Source organism: Thunnus albacares, chromosome 17 (assembly GCF_914725855.1).
Source record: "Thunnus albacares chromosome 17, fThuAlb1.1, whole genome shotgun sequence".
Classification (NCBI taxonomy): domain Eukaryota; kingdom Metazoa; phylum Chordata; class Actinopteri; order Scombriformes; family Scombridae; genus Thunnus; species Thunnus albacares.
In genome coordinates, this window is record NC_058122.1 from 9537342 (window position 1) to 9560163 (window position 22822).

The window sequence follows — 22822 nt, forward strand, 5'->3', positions numbered from 1 at the left end:
ATGTATGAATCAATTGAAAAAGGTTCAATATAATGATCACATATAATTCTAGGATCCAACAGTTAATCTCTTGGTCCTCAACAGCAGTTAACCAGGCAAATTTTTCAGTGACACTTAAGACAAAATAATGGGGATGCAGTATAAACAGTATACAGCAGGTGATAAGAGAGTATAGGTAATTTTTACACTCAAAGTTGAATTAATACTAGTGTTAAATTGCACCATCATAGGTGAGTTTACAGTGCAAGAGAAGAGTACCAGCAAAACAGAAATATAATTACTGAGTCTTCTTGCCATGCAAGTAAGAGCAAGAAAATGTACAAATTTTTTTATCTGAACTTGCCAACAATTCTGTACTGCCAACCTCAGTAAGATGCAACTGCAGATTAGAGCAAATGATAAATTCAGTCTGCCTTCCTGTGGTGAAACAGGCTGTGTGAAATGACTTTGAGTGTAACGTGTAATGTTTTCAGAGCGGTTTTAAAGGATGTGTTGAAGTCGCTGCAAGAACACAGCTCAATGGTGAAACATCAGCCACAGTTAATGATCTATTTTCATCTCTATATGTTATATTTTTTCTATTACAGCAGATAATGCATAAAAAGGTTTTAAAACCAGCTTCTCTAGTCTCCTTAAAATCTAAAGTAATTCTCATATCTAAACACTACTTGAGATTTACTTTAAAAAGTGATGCACAATGTCCAAAAATCTTCCCCAAATCATGCCAAGGCAGTTGTGAAGCAAGAAACTGCACATTTTTCAGAAGAAACTGCTGCTAATTTGCACACTTTGTACCCTGATATGAAATCTGACATGTAATTATTGTTGTTAAACTGAGGAGAAAGGAACTCTTAGATTTCAGCCAATTAACCACAAGGTCATGGAGACACTGCTGACTCAGCTCAGACTCTCATCCATCAACTCCCCATACTTGTTAGTTTAAAATACTGTAATAAAAGTCAATTATACAGAGAAAAGATCATGTTATAGTAAGTCAGTCAAAAAAGATATAGATAGATATAGGTTGCAAACTCATTGTTGTGGTTAGCAGCAGTGACTTTTCACCTGTAATTCAGCTGCTTTTTGTGTACATGATATGAAATTATTGCTGCAACACTGACAAGAGAGGAGCAATAAAGTTCTGTTAAAGTAAAACTGTGCAATGACAAAGATTCACAGAGGCATTGCTGGTGTAGGCCTATTTCCAGTCTCTAATGTGTCAAATTAAAAAAAAATTAGGTTGGTGTAATACCCACTACACTTGGGAAGACCCCCAGTTTACACTGAATCTGTTTAAAAGGAGCTAAATGGGCGAGAAGCCAGGATGTAAACTACATTCTCTGCTGCTTTGAACTCAAATAGACTAAACTCACTTTCAGAAATTCAGCTTACAGCTTCAAACAACACTAAAGGACTTTAAAATAATCAAACAGACAGTTCTGGCTTATGAATACTGGCACCACACACACACACAGACACACACACTTGCTCACACTTAGCCATGCCATATGGAGCCAAGTAGCATCAAGTGTCATGCCTGCTCCACACAATACACACCCAGTCACCGTACCTTTGTTTCTTCTTCTTTTTCTTCCACAGTATTATCCCTCCAACATTCCTCTCCCCCTTCAGGTTATTCCAAAGCAGAATGTCTCCATCCACGATTCACTTGAGTGACACATCTTTAAGGCATCTTCAAGGCCAGCGGCGTAAACTCGCAGCCCCTCTCTCTCTCTCTATCTCTTCCGCTAAGCCTCCCACTCTGTCCCCCTCTCCTAGACCAAAGAGATGCTTGTGAATTTTTAATGGTGCTATTGTGCTTGTGTGTGTGTGCTAGTTGAATGGGAGAGTGCATACTTTCTGAAAGAAAAATGGTCGGCCTGCCTTGGAGCACCGGAGACAGCGACACAAACAGCTGGGCTGCAGGGATGGAGGCAGTGGGGAGGGGTCAGAGGTGACTGACCCTCACCTGCTGTACTGCTGAGGAGGGAGGAAGATGAGCAGAATGCTAACCTGAAGGTCTCCTGTCATAAAAACATTATCTTAGAGGTAAAGCAGTGCACTTTTAATGACTTTTTTTGAGTTTATGGTGATTCTATTCTACAATTATGCGTCTGTAAGTCTTGTTCATGTGTCGGGCTTGTAGAGCTGTTGCTTTTGCAGAATTGTTGAGGATAATAGAAATGGTAGAGAGCATTATGGATGGGCAAGTTTGAACTTTACCCAAATTTATTTATATCACGGATTATGCATTATGCATTTTAGGGTCTCAGTAGAGTATTATTTGGCTTTAGTCAAATCATCTCTAATCCTAACATTTGTTGCTCTGAGTACAAACTGAATCTAAAGGTGAGTAAATAACAATATACATTCATTTAGAAGTAAGAATTTATAAGTAAATTGTCTTTACTTGTAATAAAAGTTGACTAAACAAAACCAGGCTGAGTTTGTCAACTCCTAAATCTCTGCTTGGCCTTTCCACACAATATACCCTGCATAATCATCAAAATGCAAATAATCACCTTCCATAAATCTGTCTCTGAAGCATCCACTGTAGAAACCCCCCCCCCCCCAAAAAAAAACAGCCATCACACTCCTCAGGCTGAACTACATCACACAGTCTCAAAGACATTACAGCTTCCTCCAAAGGTCTTGTCAGTGCAGGTGAGGTGTGTGCATGTGACTCAGTCTAGTCCAGGTGAGATGCAGTTAAAATATAACATCATATATAAAGCTGAAACTGAGAAGAACAAAACAAACACCGGGATTCATTTAAGGTTTTATGGACTTTATTCTTTTCCCTCAACTTTCACTCTCTGTATCAACGTATCTTCTGTATCTTAATCAAAAGGCGAATACATCAGTTCTTGTCCACAACCAACTCAAATCTGCTCTGTCTCTTGAATTCGTTGTTTTTCTTAAATTTCATATACAAAATAAGAATGCGGCTATTTCCCATTGCTGTATATCTACTGTACAGTGATTCTGTCTCATTTTTTTCCCCCACTGTAACTCCTCCAGCAGCAAACGTGTGTCTCCTCCTGCTCGTTCTCTCCTCTGTCCGATCAGAAACTTGTTTTACTTCTTGACGATCTGGATGACGTCTTCGTGCTCCATGATGTGCGTCAGGCCCACCCTCTGAGGACTGTACTTGGTGCTGGTTCCCTGAAATACCGACAGACAACACAGTTCAGAACTGAAGCTTTGTGTTTCAAAGGCAGTAAATCACCACTAAGTGAGCTGGTTTTTGGGAGCCAAGTTACACATCAGAAATGATTATTCAACAGTTCTTATGTATAATATAAACAACGCATGAAAAACACTGCATAAACTGTACAAACTGTTGCAGCTATAGAAATACTTACATTTGTTTATGGAGTTTGAAAATGAACTTTACTCTCTTGTCCTCTGCATCTGCACTACTCTGCCTGTCACGTATCGGGTCATGGTAAACACTGGTGAAGCTCATACCGATTTATCTTAACTCGGTTGAGCAAGCACAACTCACAATAGTGACTATAATTGTCAGTGCACAACTAAACCATTATTATTCGTTATTGAGTAATTGTAAGAGCTGAAACCGTGATTACTGAGGTTAACGCTGTGAAAATTTAATGAGGCTGAAGCTACAGTGACGTCATTTATAATCAGTGAGGATACACTGTGTCCTAGTTCTATGTTATATATATCAAGTTTACATTCTCTACTAATGTTGACAGTTCACTGTTGTGAGTATGAAAGGAATGAATGTGCTTAACAAATTTGTACTGACAGGAAATTATTCAAAATATGCCCCAGTGGACATAAATGTAAAAAATAAAAACATAAAAGCATAAATACCAGTTTCTCCAAGGAACCATTATATTATTTTTCATTATTGCTTTGTCTTAGCAGCACTATCCACGACTTCTTTCACTTTTTTCAAGCTGTGATTGCATATGTGGCTGTTGTGTGATTTATTGTGGGATTATAGCATCAATCAACACTGTGCTCTTGCAGTGTCAATATGTTTTATGACAGTATACTTTATTTAGTAGTATTTCTTTTTGATGGAATTAGTGTGAAGTATACAACTGGCACACAGACCATTTGCAAAGAGGGTCACTGATGAATTTTGGGAATGACGTAAGCAGCTAAGCTTTCAGTGCTCAGGTTGTATTCTTTTGTTAAGACGCCTTTCAAACTTCTTGTCTGAATAACCAGAGCCGGTCATATTTTGCGTAATATGGTCAATATTCATTCAGGACCATGTGCCTGAAAATGCTCACAGGTAAATGTGCATAAAGTGTCTTTGTAATTAGTCTCTCATGTAATAGAAACAGCACTGTTTACTTCATGTATGTATGTTGTGTCATTATGTAATGTAACGTCTGCATTCAAAATTGATACACTGTAAATGAACAATGTCAAAAATGCATGGCTTCTACAGCAAAAACAACTATAACAGGCCAGAGTTAAGACTTTGGCTCTGATTCTCAGGAAAATATAACATCTGAATAAAACTTTGGTCTGTAGAAATCGGGGTAGCAGTTGCTTGTTTTTATTGAGATTTTGAGGTAAAATCATTATACTAATTTGTAATTTAGTTGTTACCTTTATTGTGCTGTTATGTTACTCACTGACCACATGCAGATGTTAATTCAAACAGGAAATATGATGAGTCACCGTTTAGTGCTGACAGCATAAAGAAATATCATCTTCTGTTCTCTCCACTGAACAAAAACACATTCAATGGTGACGTCAAAACTGCATTACAGTTATTACTGAACTGTGAGTTTCGTGTATCGTTACTCTAAATGCCACCATCACAAGTACAGCAGTCACTGTACCTCTAATGCCTCATATCTATAAACTGTCTGTTTATTCAAGTGTGCGTGTCAACATGAGGGAGTTAGTTCAAACAGTTTATGGGACAAAAGGCAAATGTGTAAAGTTTGTGAAGGTCACTGCCTCTGCAAACTGGAAGTTACTTACCCAAACCAGAGCATATTTGAACTGGCTGGCTAAGGTTCTGTGGATTCGATGGCACTACAGGGAGAAAACACAACAAAAAAATAGAATTATGAACACATCATCAACTGTGTGGTCTCAATATCTACAGTATATGTGTGCATATATGTATGTTTCACTTACCACATGTTCTACACTTGCTCCTCTTCTCATAATGATGGCATCATTAAAGTCTGGGCGCTCTGATGGCGAGAGAGGAAATTAATACAGATTTAATTTACAAGTTGTGTATTCATGTATGTGAATATCTAATGAGTGCAAAACTAAATGCGTGTGTACCTCCTCTTTTCTTCGTATAAATGCAAATCAGAGCCAGGTACTCCCACAACCTCTCCAGAAGATAATCCAGGTTCAGCTTCATTCCACAACTGAAACGCACAGGTGCACAGAAAATAGAGAAAGCAATTAAGTATATTACATACATACATACATAAAGAGAGCAAGATGACAGCTTCTCATCAAAACTACCATCATTCACAAACACGTTTAGATGTCTGACCTGATGACAACACTGTGAGGTCTGCGAGCCAGGCGGTCCACCTCCTCGATGGAGATTTGATCCACCTTATTGTACACCTGTAGATCACACAAACAATATGAGGGGAAAAGAGTCTCCGAACAAAGGAAACTCAACCTAAAAACAGACAAAGCTCAAGAGATCTGCCAAAACCTTGTACCTCCAATCATAATGGTTTTCATGTTTTCATTAAAAGAACAGAAAACCATCTCCTTTCAAACCAACACTTTTAAATAAACCAGAGGGTGATCATCCTTCAAACTAAATTAGGAGGCTTTTAAACAATGTACATTTTAGATACTGGGATTGAACACAGATGATGAGTAGCGACATACGTAAAGGCACGGCATGTAAACTCTGTTCCCAACTATGACATCGATGAACTCGTCTGGTGTGCTGTCCTCCCTGAAGAGGACTTCTGCGTTAAAGATTTCTGAGGCGGAGGGTTAAGAAATCAACCATATATTACTGAGAGTTATGAACAAGTTGATAGAAATTACAAGGAGACTGAAAAAGTATGTGACTGACAGATACACTGTGACCCTGAGGTAAAATACTGAAACTTTTCCGTCACTTTCCACACTTACATGAATTAAAACTGTTTATTGCTTTGTGGTTGCTGAATGTTGTTTTATAAAAGTTCTACATAATAATCTGGTTCAAACATCTTGTAAAACTACTTCTGGAAATGCTGTAAAGTGACCGATTCCAATATCACCAGAGAATTTAATTTCCTGACTTTCCTTTTTGAACTACGTCTCTAAAATCCATGAAATTCTACAAATTCCTTAACAAGTGAGGACCCTGGAGACAGGAAGCATGAAGGGGAGATATACAGGCACGGGGACATTTCAGTTGAGTTGATAATTTTTGCTTTGTGCTGCCTCTTCAGACACAGGCAGAGTGAAGGATACTGTATTCGTGAAGGATGAGCTGAACAAGCTTCTCTGAGCAGTGGGTGAGAGGAACAGTGGAGTTGTAGGAGAGACCGCCACCTTTCTTGGGCTGGAGAGAAAAACAACAAAAAAAACCCCACATTTTGACCAAGTTTAATATGACAATTGGAATACAGAATGACATTTCATGACAAGGTGTCTTAAAACTAATGTTTGTCTCCATGTTTGTTGTTCATGAAACTTTACCTTGAAATAAATATTGGGTTTCGTCCTGTTCAGTCTGATGCCCACTGACTCCAACTCTTTTTCTAAAAGTGCTCTAGAGAGATAAAAGAAGATAAAAGCGAGAATGTGTTGATCAAAACAAGACACACACACACATCAAACCCCCTCTAACTAACTCCCTCACACACACACACACAGTGGAGGACACACACCTCTGAACATCTCCTTTGGTAGCGTCCAACATCATGACGACGACGTCTGCTGTCCTGGCGACAGCGATGACCTGCCGACCTCTACCCTTACCTATAAAAGGTCAAAGGTTAGTATATCACAGTCACTATGAAGCTGTTTTTTTTTTTCATGATTAAGCGTAGTAACATCTAAATTATAAACGATTTCGCTTGTTAATAATCATTTATTTAGCAATTTCTTAACCACTCATTAATAATTCTGATCAAATGACACCATAATAATCAAACAGGTCTCCGACGCCTGCTCACTCAGATTTCAGCAAACACAAAAGCATGGAAACCTGAGCCTACCTTGGGCAGCACCCTCAATGATTCCTGGCAAATCTAGCAGCTGGATGTTGGCCCCTTTGTACTGAAGAGCAACAAATAAGAGCGCAAGTGTCAGATTGTTGTTACTCACAGTTTAACATTGCAAGTGTGAAGATATGTATGGATGTGTACCTCTATGACACCAGGTATGCAGGTGAGGGTGGTGAACTCGTAGGAAGCAGCTTCGCTGGCTGTCGACGTCATCAAGCTGAGGAAGGTGGACTGCAGGACACAACAGAGGTTTACATTATTAAGAGGATTTTGGAGAGTGTGTTGCAGTATTGGTCTTGCTTCCCTCATGTCTCAACTTCATGAAACCAATTCTTGGAGAAACAAAATGATGACTAAAGGGAACTGAGGTGCAACATATCACAATACATTCTGCTTATCACAGTTACATTGGAAATGTCTTAATAAGCCTCTTTTTAATTTGAGATAGAGCTCTTGACTGTTTAACTGACTAGATACTTGACTTTGCACATGTTCAAATCAAACAAATAAAAACATTACAATGGAAATTAATGAAAGGAAAAAAGTACAACAGTGTTTAAGCTCTATTAAAATAAACAAATAAAATAATCACTATTCATTCTGTTAAAGATATATATGTTATGAAATAAAATGACAAAATATAAAACTAGGATTTAAGACTTTTTTAAAATGTGCTCTGTAGGACTTTAAAAGGTTACATAAAGTTATGACCTCTATATCTTAATGAAAATTGTCCTCTGCTTGGGAGATGTTTGGGAAGATGAAGATGATTTGGTTTATTAGTAAGTATGGGTTCATTCAAATGTGTACTTCTATATATACTTGATCATGTTTTGTTATTAAGCTGTTGTATGAACAAAAAGTGTGTTTTGATTTTGATGGCACCTGATTTAACTGATTTGTCTCTCAGTAACAGTCCCATTAAGATTTGGGCTTGTTTTAAATGCTTTAGAAAGGTCCCTCAGTCCTTCCATCCCACAATCATACATTGTGATAAAGGCTTTAAAGTGACTTTCTGAGGACCATGGTTGTCATAGCCAGACCAGGAAACACAACCCATCACCCACCGTGTTTACGTACCTTACCCACAGAGGGGAAACCAATGAGAGCAACACGAGCATCTCCAGATTTCATCACATCGAAGCCCTCGCCTTTGGCCCCCGCTGACTTGGAGGGTTCCAGAAGTTGAGCTCTGTATTTGGCGAGCTTGGCCTTGAGCAAACCCAGATGGTACTCAGTGGCTGGAGGAGTGAATGAAAAGAACAGTGACTCAAAAGAAGTAAAAACAACTTATTCTGCTCATTTTCACTTCAACTTTATACCATAGGGGGCAGGGTCTGACTTCACTCTGAGGCTTTCAAGGGCATCACATGGTCTTCCTCAGTTGTCATGGAGATAAGTTAACGACTGAAGATACAGGAAAAGCTAGCAAATTTACCTTGAGTTTTCTTGTCAAACAAACTTTCACGCTCAGCCGTTTTAGTGGCTCATTTACTCAATTTAGTATATTAATATATGACAGACAGCCACAATGAAATCCTTTTGAAATCAGATTTTCGACAGATATTCAGTTAAAGACTTAACTGAACGTAAATTACTGTCTGACTGAAATATCACATTGGCTATTTTTTCATTACCAGTAAGCTGATTTGCAAGAGAAATTCATTTTAAATTATGGATTTTTTCATTCTGTTAATTTACATATTAAACAGGAAAGTTAGTTTTTTGTGAATACATAATCAATGGTATATTACTACTTTGCCTATTATTTAATAGAACTATTTTTTTCAATAGCTTCCATGTCATGAGCAAATGATTCGAAATCTATTCTAAAAAGTGTAATCACGTGGCCAAATATTATTATATTGAGTTGATATTAGTAATTTGTCTATTTATTTATATTCTTTCGAAAACATTATGATTTATTTTCAATAATTTCCATGTTATGTGACCCAGCTGTTCAAAATCTATTTTAAAATGTGTGATCAAATGTCTCACAGAGACATAAAAATAATTTTAGAGGACTTTCCTGCAATTGCACTGGTGTACAACTGTACGAGTGTGTGTGATGAATAACACAATACTCACATACACACACATAAATATATAGTTACACACACAGTTGGTCACAAGTTCATCCATGTTGTACCTAGCTAACAGTTAGCCCAGCGCCTGCTCTCTCTTACCTTTGTTTTTCTGTGTCCGAGCTATTTCTTTCTCTATTTCCGAGATTTTCTCCAAGATCCCCATTGTGGCAGTTCGGGTGGGCAACAGCTACACTGTCAGGAGGAGAAAACAAAAACAGAAAACGTGTCACTCTACAGTTAACTTATTAGCTTTGTTAGCCACCCGGCTAACACAGCTAATCGACTTAACAGTTGAAAAACCGCAACAAAAAAGCAGCGAATCAGCATGTATGGCTTTAAATGAGCAACCGCATTCAACACGTGTAATGTCAACAGTTTAAAATCTTGCTTAATAATATAAATTTACACTTTGACAGAGGCTACACTCCGCTGCATGCACGGACAACTGACATCACCCACCGGAACTGGTTCCGTCCCAGTGGAAGGTCCGGGAGAAACAAGGAAACGCTAACGGCACGGGGGTGATAGGGAACCTGAGCATGACGATGTCTGCTCGGTAGGGTAAATATTAAAGAGCGACAATGTCTCCGTTTACAAGTAGTTGAATTTCGAGAACCTTATGTATAGCGAAAGTTCCGGGTCAGAGAGTTAGTAGCTAACATGGCTGCACCCACAGCACCGAGAGGACCACCGGCCTCCAGCCCGCCCGGGTTTGAAGGTTTTCCGTTTGCAGTGACCGGCAGACCGTCAGAGGACAGCTCCGGTAAGGAGCAGGAGCAAACCGGGGATGTGAAAAAGAAGCCATGCAGGGCTTGTACGGACTTTAAATCGTGGATGAAGGTGCAGAAGAAGGAGACGACTACTGCCACACAGGTGACCTGAGGTCGTCCTGAAGATCTGTGGAAATATGCTTTTTATGGTTTATGAACTACGTTAATGTTATTGTTTAATTCTCAATGTTCTACAATTTTTTTCACTCTAGTGCTTTATTACAAAGTTTGTCTTTTGGTATGCCATATGCCCATAGGTGTTAAAATGGGGTTTAACCTGTAATACCAGAAGCCCTTGAGGGCCTCAGTACAGAAATAGTGTCAAAATCTACTTTATGTTAAATTATATATTTTCTTTATTTATGATGTATAATTTAGTAGACATTGATCTCTCTAAGTGATTTTTCCACAACAGAGGACATGATGCAGTTGACTGCCCTGTCTGTGTCTCTTTGAATTACTAGCTGACTCTGCTGTGTGTGGCTCCATGTTTAAATGTCCCTGCAGGAAACCAGAGCTGCAGAGTCAGAGCTACAACAAGACCCACAGTGTCCACTGGACAGGGAAGAGTTGGGCCGCAACACCTGGTCTTTCCTGCACACCATGGCAGCATATTACCCCGATCATCCGTCTACCACCCAGCAGAAAGAGATGGGGCAGTTCATCAACCTTTTCTCCAAGTTCTTCCCCTGTGATGAATGTGCAGAAGACCTCAGGGGCAGGTTAGACAAGTTCTTATAAGTTTTATTTTTGTTTTTTTGTTTAAAAAAAATAAAAAATTATATATATATATATATATATATATATATATATATATATATATATATATATATATATATATATATATATATATATATATATATATATAGCTATGGAAAATGTGCATCAGCAATGTCAATAATAAAGTACCTGATATGTAGAAAGTGGGCGACAACATCATCAAAATCAGCATGCTCTTCTAAAGGGCAACTATAGTCAAAAATGCTGACATGTTTTGCCAGCTATGATTGCCAGCTAATTCATGAATTTAATAACCCAATTTTCTCAAACAAAAATGAAGACATTCACAGCCCTAAGGACTATTTATTCCATCTTTAAATAACTATTTTGACAAAACTACGAATTAGTTTGATAATACAATAATTACAGCAAGATGTTTTGTGAATTTTCTGCAGTGAGGCAAGAGTTTCAAAAGGAAGTTTAGAAGTGCTGTGTCATCTCCATACCAGAAATTGGAAGGGCCCAAAGGCACTGCTATATCTACTTATCTTTATTTTAATCACAAGCAGATCTGCAGCGGTCCCATTTTCACATGTTAAGATGTTATGAAGCTGTTTTTGAATGACATCATTTCCTCCCCACAGATTGAAAACCAATCAGCCGGACACCAGCAGTCGCCATGCTCTGTCCCAGTGGCTCTGTTATCTCCATAATGATATCAACGTTCGGCTGGGCAAGCCCGAGTTCGACTGCTCACGCGTGGATGAGAGGTGGAGAGATGGATGGAAGGATGGTTCCTGTGACTGAGAGATCTTGTATGAGTGCTGAGAGATATGAGGACTGTGATGAGACCTGAGAGGAAAAGTTCCTCCCATCAGTGCAAATCTTTGATGTGGAAACACTACAAAGTAGAGCTCAGGTCTCTGTTTTGGAGAAACTTCACTGGAAGAGAGATGAATGATAGATCTTACATGGTTTTTCTTGTTTGGTGGTGCGTTAATTTAACTGATCTGGTAATAAACTTAAGGGTACAAAACAAATAAGTATTCCTCTCTGTTTCTCAAGTTAGGACCAAGACTCATATGAAAACCTGGTGTTAATTCTGATTATTATGGAGTTTTTTACAGCATGCACATTTTCTGTGCAGGGACACATGTTCTCAACACTCTCTAAAAGACTAATTTGCTGTTTTACTGCTTTGCTACTTTAAGTAGTAGACTGGAACCTAAATGTGCAGGTTTTAGTGTTTTAAAAAATTCCAGACTAAAGCTTGTATTTTTTTTTACCACTTTGGTCTTTTGATCATCTTTTCAGGTGTGACTCTGATTTGCCCTTTTGTCTGTTTAAGCAGTAAGTTATTACAGTTGGTTTAAGCAATTCAAATCTTGGTTTTCTGGTTTGTTTTTAGGTTGCGTTTTATCTGTTGAAGTCTTGTTTAACCCCAAATAACCGGTACAACACGAAATATCCAGCGTTTATCATATGGAAAATATCTATTATGTGAGGGATTAATGAGAGCCATCACTTATAAAATACTATCTAATATGTCAAATATACAGCCTATATTTTTGATATAATACTATAGTCAGTGTGTGTGTGTGTGTGTGTGTGTGTGTGTGTGTGTGTGTTGTGGGGTGGTATACCTGTGGACTATGTGAATGTATGTAATTTAAAGCTGAAATGAAAAATTACTGCATGTAATTTTGTAATTACAGCCATTTTCTTTTTTTTTTTTTTTTTTTTTTGCTGATGACAACTTCTCAGAGGTGAACGTTAGTGTGTGTTTCTGTGTGTCGTGTCACTGTAAAAATTTTCACAGACAAAAGTAAAGGCAAAAAGTTTGGAGGTATCACCTTGGTCTCCAGTTACATGTAAAAGGCATCTGTCATTATTTTTATCATTTTATAGATTGAACCATCAATAAAACTGCAGAATAAATGAGTGAATCAATGGGTAATTAAAACAATTATTACTTGCAGCCCTGTGTGAACCTTCTACTTCTTGTTATACTCTAGCCAAAGGACTTTGAGGCCAGCACTTCAGCCATGTGACCTGATCTGTCTGTGTGTTATTAATAAACACTGTGATTATGAATGTGTTATTTAAAGAACCAGTAAAGGACACACTTACACGTCTAGTGCTACACAGCTACCATTTGTTTTACTGATGCTGTGATCCTATTCATGGTTTTTGTATTAGCTATACATTCATCTTCATTATACTGTATATACATCCACAAGCAGTATTCATCTTCAACTCTGGTTTAAATGACTCTATTTTCAATACTAGTATGTTTTATGTGTTTATCTCGTCGAATTAACAAGAATGTCATATGCTGAATTTATAAAAAGATGTCACTGACCTCTAGTGGTGTGAGTATGCACTATATTGCATGCCAAAGCATTTTCCGTTTGCCATTTTCTCAACAGTTCATGTACCACTACTACTGAAAATGGCATGACTTTAATATCCTGTGTGTGGACTTTGTAAAAGAATTACATGATTGTGTTGAATATATACTTAATATTCAATTAATATTCAGAACGGATGGATTTGGCGGTCAGGTCAAGTCATCACCATGCAACACAATAACTGGCAGTACCAATGTAGTGAAGCTCATGATGTTCATGTTGTATTGAGACAGTAATTGGCGAATATCCCATGATAAGCTACTTGTGACTATACTGTTCCACTTCTCAAATGCTGTTTTATGGTATTTGGCACAGCTGCATTGTCATGAGACTTTTTTTTTTTCTCCATGTCATATTTCATAACTTAGTATGTTTGTGACTGTTGAGTGTTTCAGGCAGGATTTTTCAGTCAGTCTATTGTTTGTAGCCTATACAGTGAAGTGATTCCTGTAATAGCTCCAGGGACACATCGCTACCATTGAGAACAATGAGGACATGTCTTCTGTTTTATCTTTTTCTGGGAATTTGGTATTTTAAGAAAGTACATTCCACAATTAACTCACATTTTGTGGCCATTTTAATGCAGAACTTTTACTTAATTAATAATGGAGTGTTTTTACAGTGTGTTTTTTTTATATATACCTGTGGGCTTCCTCTCAGGCAACATATGTAGCACTATCCTCTTGGTGGAAGTTGTTGTGCTGTATGCTACCTGTGAACACAACTGCAGACACTACTCAGGGCTGAAATAGTCCCACGACCTCCTCTAAATTTGTGGGGAAAAAGTAAATAAATCTATTATTATCTATAATTCTATTGACATTTGAATTAGTAGTGCCTTTCTTTTTTTTTTTTTTTTTTTTTTTTTGGTCAGTTGGTTTCACATCATAACGTTATTCATGATCAAAGTATCAGGTTTTTATCAAGGACATTATAGGTTGTTTTAGGGTTAATGTATTATAGGCCTTATGTAATTAACAACTTACGTAAGCATGATAACCAATTTAAATATAATTTAATCATACATTTTCATAACTTGTTATTTGCTTGATAATACAGGCCTACATGTGGGAGCTGCACAGTGTGGTACTCCACAGTAGTGAGGTGGACTTTACATTATTTCTAAGTTCTTATTGTAGGCTCCTGTCATTTAATATTTCTATGCGATATTCCATAATATTATAGTAATATGAAGGTATCTGTGTATCTCAGCACACTCTAGCTTACATGGCGCGAGCACGTCGCATCGTCAGGTACGTTCCCCACTCTGCGTGTCCGCGTCTGTGACCGCGCGCCACCGGGTGCGCGCAGGACCCGTCCCTACAGCAGAGCAGCAGCGCATCCATCCTGCCGTGGAGCCGGGAGCGTGGAGCCGCGAGGAGCGCACAGAGAGAGAGAGAGCGAGAGAGAGAGAGATAGAGAGAGAGAGAAGAAGAAGATGGACGGAGTGGGATCGTTCGGAGCGGGCCGGACCGGGTCTACCTTCGACCCGATTGCTTTCGCCAAACAACCGCAGACCATCCTCAGAGTGCTGTCCTGGGTGAGAGCGCGTTTTTACGGTACTGGTGTTTGTGTGTGTGTTGTCGTTGCTGCGCGAGACCCGTGACGTGTTCTCACTGCAAATATAGACCCCAGAAATCCACCGAAAATTGATCAACAAGGTGTGTGAACGGAGATCATGGATTAAATGTTTATATCGGGGTGTAGCCGATTTATACAGAAATATACGGTGCAGGGTGTAACCAAGGCCTGGTAGTTATCTGACACCCTGACCATGATACTGATTTTACTACAGATGCGTTCAGGGGCAGAAACCGACCTATCATCTTCTATCTTCATTTTTAAATCTGCATAGTAGTGCTTAATAAACAGCCCAAGATGTGCAGTAGACCGGACCCGGATTGTGTGAAAAATGAGAAAGACAGATCCATATTCAGCTTCGTCTTCCTCCATGTTCGTGCCAACTAGTATTATTTTTTTTCTTTCAAATAATAACAGCGTTATTTACAAAACATGATCTCTTCGTTTATAATGTCAAGAATATTTCCAGCTAATGATTTTGCTGATTTACCCTAAACGGTCGTCTTCCGTCATCCCACCTGTGATTGGTCAGTGCTCATCATTACGCACGCAGGGCCACGGAGACGCGTCGTGCCTTGACGTTTGATGTAACGCATCACCTTTGGGTGACACAGAGAAGGTCTTCTGTAGTCCAACGCAGGGATCTTTCTCTGAAACATACCGAAGGATCTAATCCAAGAGCATGAAATCCACCTGCAACCTCCGAGCCTACAGGTTTATTATTATTATACATGAAACACTGATAATACGCTGCATGCATATTGAATCTACTTTAGAGTAGATGAAGATGTTCCTGGAGACGTTGTGAGCCTATTTCAAACAAAAAAAATCCACATTTTAATTCACATACTAATGTCATTTCTAAAACAGCTTTGGCTGATGTGCTTATTGCTACGTTTTAATGCCTTTTTTGTTGTGTGTTGGTGTGCTTTTTTCATTCTGCAACTGAAATATCACATTTAGAGATATATAGTGCAGCTTCAATGGAGGTTAGTAGTTGATTAGCTCAAAATCAATCAAGAGAAATTGTCAAAGGATTTGGCACAAATCCACCGGGAGCAGAAGGTGTTACTTTTTCAGCTTTCAACATCATCAATAAACCACAATTCAATCCAACAACAGGACACGCAGCTTTGTGGGTTAGTCTCACATTTTTGACTGGAACAAACTTTCATTTCCTCTGTTTCTAAAGCCGCAGCACTTTAAATCCTACAGTTTGCTGTAAGAAGTTTATTAGCTGATGTAAAGGCAGATGCAGCAGGTTTAGAGAAAGTGAGAGGAGTAAAAAGTGAATTACAGATAAGGAAAACAACTCCCGAATATCAGACTGATGAAATATGACAATGCAAAATATCCAGTTTCAAATTCAGTTTTTCCATCACCCACTCGGAAAAGTTTTTCTTTTCCAATCGGAGATGCAGTACTTTGCTACGTAGCAGCTTTATCACACTGATTCACTAAAAGCACCTGTGTATCTACTTAGATTATAGCCACCACATGTGATTAGTTCAAAACGTGGATCCGACATTATCCCATTGTGTGTCCCTCCACAATCATATGACCCAAACCCCCAAGTGGGAGTGTGTGTGTGTGTGTCACATGGCCCTATTCTGCCATCGAGTGTTAGTCAGCTGATCAGTGTCAGCATTCAAGTGAGAACAGAAGGAGGAGGAAAGACGGAGGATTAACTAGAGATCAGACATAAAAGAGGGGAGTTATTGATAAAAATGGAAAAACGGGATGAACTAATGGATTCAAGTTTTATAGCATGAGCTACCACACTTCCTGTCTTAGTTTATATAGACATACATATACACACACAGTGCCTCAGGTCTGTTTGATTCTTGAGGGGAAGTGAAGCATCCACCTCTTCAGTCAGTCAGAGAGAAAGGGAGGAAATTAGGTTAATGCCTCTGGTCCGAGCATCGTCAAAGAGACGCTCTCGAGTAGTGCTGCCACAGCGCTGTATGTGTTTATTAAAGAGAGGGCGACACTAACCACTTACCTTTTCCTCTTCTCAATTTTACCCATCCCCTCCTCTTCTTCTCTCCCTGTCCCCCTTCCACAGATTTTTTCCCTGGTGGTCTTCGCCTCCATTGTGAATGAGGGTTATGTGAACATGGGTAGCGAGCGTCTCCACTGTGTTTTCAACAAGAATGCAGATGCGTGCAACTACGGTGTGTTCGTGGGCCTGGTGGGCCTGTTGGCATGCTCCTTCTTCTTCTTGCTCGACTACAAGTTTTCCTCCATCAGCTCTGTCAAAGACAGGAAGAAGGCTGTCATGCTTGAGATCGGCTTCTCAGGTGAGCTTGGCAATCATGGTGCAGTCACATTTATACAGTTCCTTTTTCCTTTTTTTGGACATCATTCTGTGAGATGTGTCTGAGTCATGCCAACAACAGGAAGTGCTGACACAAGATCACATTGATTTCTAAACTTTTATTGCTCTGTTTTTTTTTAATCTGTTCAGTTAAAGTTAATGTTTAGTTAAATTTGATGTTTTCTTGATTGTTTTAAATGAATTCTAAAATGCTACTAACACTAAAACTTCTCCAATAATATGTCAATCAGTGCAAATGCATTTAGTGAGGATGATTTTCTGACCACATGCTGGCACTCTGGTATTATCTAAACAACAAATCAATTCAATGTGTCACTGACGACATTATCGATTCCCTAAAAAGTCTATTCTAAATGATTGTTGCCCTTGTTGCTGAGCTTCTCCAATATGGCCACCAGAGAACGTGTCACAACACCTGAAAGTCCTCTATAAGAAGCTACACCCCCCATCAGAGGGTGTTATTGGTGCTAAATTGTGTAATGGGATGAGTAATTGTGGTTCTGATCTAAATTACCTAAATTATAGACAATAAAATGTCTTAACATCCTTGCAATTTGGAGATTTCATGATTAACCTGTAAGTTGTCAAATGGACAACAGACAGTGTCAGTGATAGCTGTGATTCTTCTCTTAAAATGAAGGCAGGCCTCACACATTAAGAGAGTGTGTGTACACAGTAGTGACATGCAGACACCAAACCCTGAACAGTGATGAAAAGCAGGATCCAAAAGCCTGGGTTTCCCCAAATTGCTAACAATGTGTCCCAGCTAGACCCACTTCTTTGTTTCAGATGACTGACCTTACATCACAAGACAACAAGAGAAATGAAACGTGTAAACTGATATGTAAGATGTTGGAGAAATGAGACTGTTTTTAATCTCTAAACGGAACAAAGAACCTCTTGAGGTGGTTAGGATTTGAGAAATCAAAACCTGCAGGTCGTACCTTCGTACCTCATCTGTGTGTAAACATGGAAATGACCCCTCTCATGATCATTTTTCCAAACACTCTGATTGGTTTCTGGCAGGTTTCTGGGCCTTCCTGTACTTTGTAAGTTTCTGCTTTCTGGCCAATCAGTGGTCTCGGACCACGGAGGACGAGCTGCCGCTCAACCAGGGGGCAGATGCAGCCCGGGCTGCAATCGCCTTCTCTTTCTTCTCCATAATCACCTGGGTAAGAACATGCAACTACACAGATACTTACACACAGAGACATTCTCTTATACAGTAGTAATAAGACATGCAGCATAAAATATTTGGATTGAGTAACCAAAATCAAGTCTTTCAATAAACTTCCAAAAATATCAAAATTAGATTTGGGCTCCTGGGCACAGGTGAAAGGCCCTATCCTACCTACCAGCTTAAAACCCCACCCCCTATATTTTATAGTTTTCAGCTACATTAGGAAGGTCAACCATAACTTTAAAGCACTGCTGTTAGTTTAAAACTGCACCTGGATGTCATGCTGTAGATGAAGAGAGGCTTTTCTAGTCATTTCTAAAGCTTTCTGTCACCGCATATCCACTCTGACACGCCTCTGTACTGCAGGACACCATACAAGCTATAACCAGTATTTTCTTAAAAGCAGATCTAGTCTACTGGTAAACATATTTTAATTGCTTTACTACTTACTAAAGCTTGCTGTAACCAAAGAATGCACAGTGCAGCTCTATTATGTAGGAATAATATTAACAAAAATATAATATAAGAACATTTTGGATCAGACTTGGATCAGACAAGAGTGAGAGAAAACATGAGCAGGACCCAACTGTTGAGCGAGTCCTTTGACTTTCCAAAAGAGAAATAAGAGTCACTTCAAACAGAGGCTCTGGGTTACTGGCTCCATCCATGACCTGAATTATCAACACCTGCCATACATCTGCTGACTCGTGCTTAATCCCAACAGTTGGCTAACGGTTATAAATGAGGTTTGTGAGTTTGAAGTGTCATCGTCATCCTCTGATTGGTTCAATTTCCAGCTGTTGGGCTCAGTTCTCTCATGATTTTCAGGCAAGCCAAAGCAAGGTTACTTTATTTCATTAGAGAGCTAATTGCAGTATATAAAGCAAATTATCTTAGAAGACTGCTTTTAAGGGTGGCTGACTAATATCAGGTTGTTAAAACTGGGCTTTCGTGATTTTAACGGACTTGTGAAGTAGTTTATTTTGATCTTTTCCATCTTTTGCTCATGTAGGCTGGCCTTACAGTGCGTGCAGTCCAGAAGTATATGCTTGGTACAGACATGACCCTGTTCACCACGGAGCACATGGACGGCGGTGCACCCACCCAGCCGTACCCCTCCAATTCACCAGGAGGCGGCACCACTGAGACCACAGAAACCTACCAGAGCCCACCCTTTACTGAGAACAACGCAGCCCCCACATACCAGGTTCCCATTTACTAGATAAGACAGACCTGATGGAAGAAGAAGAAGGTGGAGAGAAGAGGGGAAGAGAGGAAAGTTCAAGAAATTTGCTTTCTGTGATGTTACACGTGCAGTTGTTTTGATCTGGGCTGAGTTTTTCAATCATGTAAAAGAAAAAAGGCCTCTGCTTCTTTGATTCCTCCTCTTGTTCGCTTTCTGTCCTTAACATTCCAGCTTTATCTGTGCTTTTCTAGACCTGTGTGCTTGAACTACTTTAGCAGATCCAGTGTCCTCAGATCAGAGCAGATGAGAGAAAAAAGAAAACAAGAGAGGGAATTATAGAAGAGGAGGCCACTTTGCAGTATTCAAACACACACAAAAAAAGAGATGAAGGGATCAACAAGTGAGGTACTCCACCACAAAGCGGTGTTAGATTACTAAATATAGTGCGTACAGCACCTTCATCTTATTCTTTTCATTCATTAAACACCTTAAGTGTCAAAATATTCCCTCTCATGCCAAACAGTTAACAGGGAATGTTTTTGCTCCAGTGCGGTTCGGTTGTTCATCCCTCTTCCCCTGCTGCAGTTAAAAGTGATCATGTGTATTGAATCTGCATGTTTTTCGAACTTAGAGATCAACTAAGTGCCATACTGTACTGTGTGTCTCAGACAGTGACTTAATTTAGTAGATTTACACATGCTGTAAAAAAAAAAAAAAAAAAAAAAGACGACAATGTTTTGTGACCAAGTGCAATATCTCACATTCTTATGTAGGTAGGTATAAACTGTACTGTAAGTAGGCATAGTTAGCGTCAGATTAGACCAATTGTAGGCACTGTCTCAAATTACATGTTAGTCTTTGAACTGTACTAACAAATCTCAGGCAAATTTGATACGTTTAAATTGTTGATCTGACTTCGATTGAGCTGCCCTGGTAAAGTTTTCGGCAGATCTGGAGAAAGCTTTTCATCCACAGAAGCTAATTTGAATTAAAATAGTATTGATCAAGATGCTTTTATATCATCTTTTCCGAGTATTTAAGGTCTTCCTGGATGTAGTGGAGTCATTATCTTAACACGGTTTAAAGGAAATCATCACCACAATGCAAAATTTTCCTTGAGTGCATTGCAATAGCTGAGTGATTTTGGTTCCTTCATGAGCAAGAGTTGATCACATTTAAGATTCACTCAGTGTTCAGTCTGTGTCATATTTCTGTGCCAGGGAATGTATGTAATGGGTTATTTGAGACAGTGTCCTATGTTGAGTGTTGTCTGTTTAAAGGGTGAGTGGGGGAGATTTGGGGTAAACCAGGTCTGTTTATGTTTACGTTTTAGAAGCTGCCAAACTGCCCTGTGTTCTTATTGCTGTCTTCTGATTACCACGTTACTACTATGTTGTTAATGTAGGATTTTATGTGATCACAAAGCAGTGGGGAGGGGGGGCAACAGATGAGCTTTTGTTCAGTGAGGGAGGGCAGGTTTCTGGAGGATTCAGGTCAGTCTCAGGCAAAAGAAAAATCTGTTTGTGGTAAAGAAGGAACAAGGATGTCAAGGATTGCTAGCTGGCTAATTTATTGATCAGTTCAGCTTTTGAGGTAGGGAGGGGGGGGAGGGGGTTAGTATTTGTTGCCATGGTGAGAGGGGGGGCAGGGTTGGGTGGATGTGGGTCACCAAGGGCCCTAATGTAGATAGTAACCATGCCAACCATGTCAGTGTGTAGCTGTGTCTCTGTGTCGTGGGTTATGTACACTCGCCATCAGTGAATATGTAGTTCTGGGGTGTGTGAGTGTGTGAGTGTGCGCACAAGTCCACGTGCAATGAGTGTACATGCGCACGCGTATAAGCATGCATGAGAGACGTGTAAGTCTGCCTGTTTGTGTGGAAAAAAAAATGTGTGAGTGTGTGTAGTTAATTAAATTTTGTGGTGCATAAAAGTTATTTTCTTTAACATGTGTTTGTCAAAGTTTAGTGTAGAGGAGGAAATCGCAAGTCTGTTAACACCATTTATTAATTTCCCCCCCAAATAAAAATAGGCTTTCTGCTAAATATATTATCAGATATCTAAATTACAAAGTATTAAACTAAGTTTTTTGTTTTTGATGAACAGAGCCAAATATAAAACTTCATGTTAGAGTGATATAATTGACCTGTAGAATGCCTTGCCTGCTTTTCTATCTGATCCCATGTTAACAGCGCCCTCTGCTGACCAGAGATGGCACTGCTGCAAGGGGACAACAGGCTCTCAGAGTTTGAAAAGTAATCATGATAAAAATGCATGAAATTGTTGTATAGAACTCATAATATATATTGAATACTATGTCATTCTTTAGTTGACTCCGAGAGAAAAATGAGATTCGCCCGCCATCGACGCGGCTGACAGAAGTCCCTCTTGTGTTATATTAATCACAATTTATTGTCAGAAATGCGCTCATACGCCCAAACAACTCTTTGTTTCCTCAGTGATGTTATCTCACCCCTGTGATCTGGTTGGCTGAGGACTAGCCACAAACGTACACATGCGTCAGTGTGTACATAACGCAAAGCTCCAGGGTGAAACTGTCCCAAAATGCTCAATCAAATTTTTCTGCACCCAGGAACCCAACTTTAACCCTTAATGAAGAAATCTGACCTCAGAATCCAGAATTGTCTAAAAAGAAAGCTAAGACACCCACTCACACAAGACAGGCGATGGTGTTAAAGTAATTTCTTATTATCCGAGAGGTTATTGGCTCACAAAGTAGATAAAGATGTACATGACAGTAAGATAGTTGTAAAGGCGTAAACTCTCGAGGCAAACGGAAATGAAGCCCTTTACACAAATTCTGTCCCATACTTTCTTTTTCAATTGAGGATTAAAATGATTTCTAGGTAGTTATGTAAAACAGTGCCTAGACCTGTTAAGATTTACCTGTGAGCATGATTTTTTACATTTGGTTCACCTGACTATCTGTCAGCGATTAGGTAGTAAAGTGAGTACGTGTTTCAGATTGAGGGATAACCCAGTGGTGTTTCCTTTCAGGGTTTTGGTTTGGTGAAGGGTGCAACACTGTTGGGTGCAAGAGTGTTAGAGAGTGGGGTTTTAGGTTAGGTTGATTTCCAAATACTTTCAGGTACTTGGGGGAATGGTGCAGTACTGTTAGGTGCAGTTAAAGGAACATACTGGTGGTTGTTCATGTTTTAGCCTATACCCTATGAGTTGTGTATAGTGAATATGACTGCCAACTATTTCCTGATGCATATATGTTTTAAGATTGACTGATTTAGACAGCCATTGGTTCTAGTTAATATCAATATCAGCTTGCAAAGACACAGGATATGAAATGTTCAAACTGACCTTATGTGTTTTATA

General features: G+C 39.2%; 3 protein-coding genes across 4 annotated transcripts; 2 read left to right on the forward strand and 1 right to left on the reverse strand.

Annotated features, from left to right (window-relative positions):
- Positions 1 to 2771: 2771 nt before the first annotated feature.
- Positions 2772 to 9835, reverse strand: drg2 (developmentally regulated GTP binding protein 2). Of its 2 annotated transcripts, none has more exons than XM_044331665.1 (14): positions 9746 to 9835; positions 9386 to 9478; positions 8280 to 8440; positions 7341 to 7430; positions 7191 to 7251; positions 6861 to 6951; positions 6670 to 6742; positions 6442 to 6532; positions 5863 to 5960; positions 5510 to 5586; positions 5290 to 5378; positions 5134 to 5192; positions 4975 to 5028; positions 2772 to 3165 (listed from the first exon to the last, which is right to left on the reverse strand). In XM_044331665.1, exons 2-14 carry the CDS (start codon positions 9447 to 9449, stop codon positions 3079 to 3081), a joined length of 1095 nt encoding a protein of 364 aa, XP_044187600.1. In that variant the 5' UTR covers positions 9450 to 9478; positions 9746 to 9835; the 3' UTR covers positions 2772 to 3078. The 2 variants fall into 2 exon arrangements, with proteins under 2 accessions (XP_044187600.1, XP_044187599.1); XM_044331664.1 differs by having other exon boundaries at positions 9693 to 9783.
- gfer (growth factor, augmenter of liver regeneration (ERV1 homolog, S. cerevisiae)) lies at positions 9772 to 12722 on the forward strand. The gene is made up of 3 exons (XM_044331666.1): positions 9772 to 10159; positions 10564 to 10778; positions 11421 to 12722. Exons 1-3 carry the CDS (start codon positions 9947 to 9949, stop codon positions 11581 to 11583), a joined length of 591 nt encoding a protein of 196 aa, XP_044187601.1. The 5' UTR covers positions 9772 to 9946; the 3' UTR covers positions 11584 to 12722.
- A 1719-nt stretch (positions 12723 to 14441) lies between these two features.
- On the forward strand, positions 14442 to 21069 carry syngr3a (synaptogyrin 3a). The gene is made up of 4 exons (XM_044330525.1): positions 14442 to 14727; positions 16837 to 17071; positions 18136 to 18281; positions 19302 to 21069. Exons 1-4 carry the CDS (start codon positions 14626 to 14628, stop codon positions 19509 to 19511), a joined length of 693 nt encoding a protein of 230 aa, XP_044186460.1. The 5' UTR covers positions 14442 to 14625; the 3' UTR covers positions 19512 to 21069.
- Positions 21070 to 22822: the final 1753 nt, after the last annotated feature.

Bases quoted from the DNA above. Each gene is read 5' to 3' on its own strand.
- drg2 (XM_044331665.1), bottom strand. From the start codon at position 9,449: ATGGGGATCTTGGAGAAAATCTCGGAAATAGAGAAAGAAATAGCTCGG. The intron at 5,961-6,441 runs GTATCCTTCACT...CCTCCGCCTCAG, and splicing joins GCTCATCCTTCACGAATACA to AAATCTTTAACGCAGAAGTC. The intron at 3,166-4,974 runs GTAAGTAACTTC...TCGGTATTTCAG, and splicing joins TCAAATATGCTCTGGTTTGG to GGAACCAGCACCAAGTACAG.
- syngr3a (XM_044330525.1), top strand. From the start codon at position 14,626: ATGGACGGAGTGGGATCGTTCGGAGCGGGCCGGACCGGGTCTACCTTC. The intron at 14,728-16,836 runs GTGAGAGCGCGT...CCCCTTCCACAG, and splicing joins TCCTCAGAGTGCTGTCCTGG to ATTTTTTCCCTGGTGGTCTT. The intron at 17,072-18,135 runs GTGAGCTTGGCA...GGTTTCTGGCAG, and splicing joins GCTTGAGATCGGCTTCTCAG to GTTTCTGGGCCTTCCTGTAC.
- gfer (XM_044331666.1), top strand. From the start codon at position 9,947: ATGGCTGCACCCACAGCACCGAGAGGACCACCGGCCTCCAGCCCGCCC. The intron at 10,160-10,563 runs GTGACCTGAGGT...ATGTCCCTGCAG, and splicing joins AGACGACTACTGCCACACAG to GAAACCAGAGCTGCAGAGTC. The intron at 10,779-11,420 runs GTTAGACAAGTT...TCCTCCCCACAG, and splicing joins GCAGAAGACCTCAGGGGCAG to ATTGAAAACCAATCAGCCGG.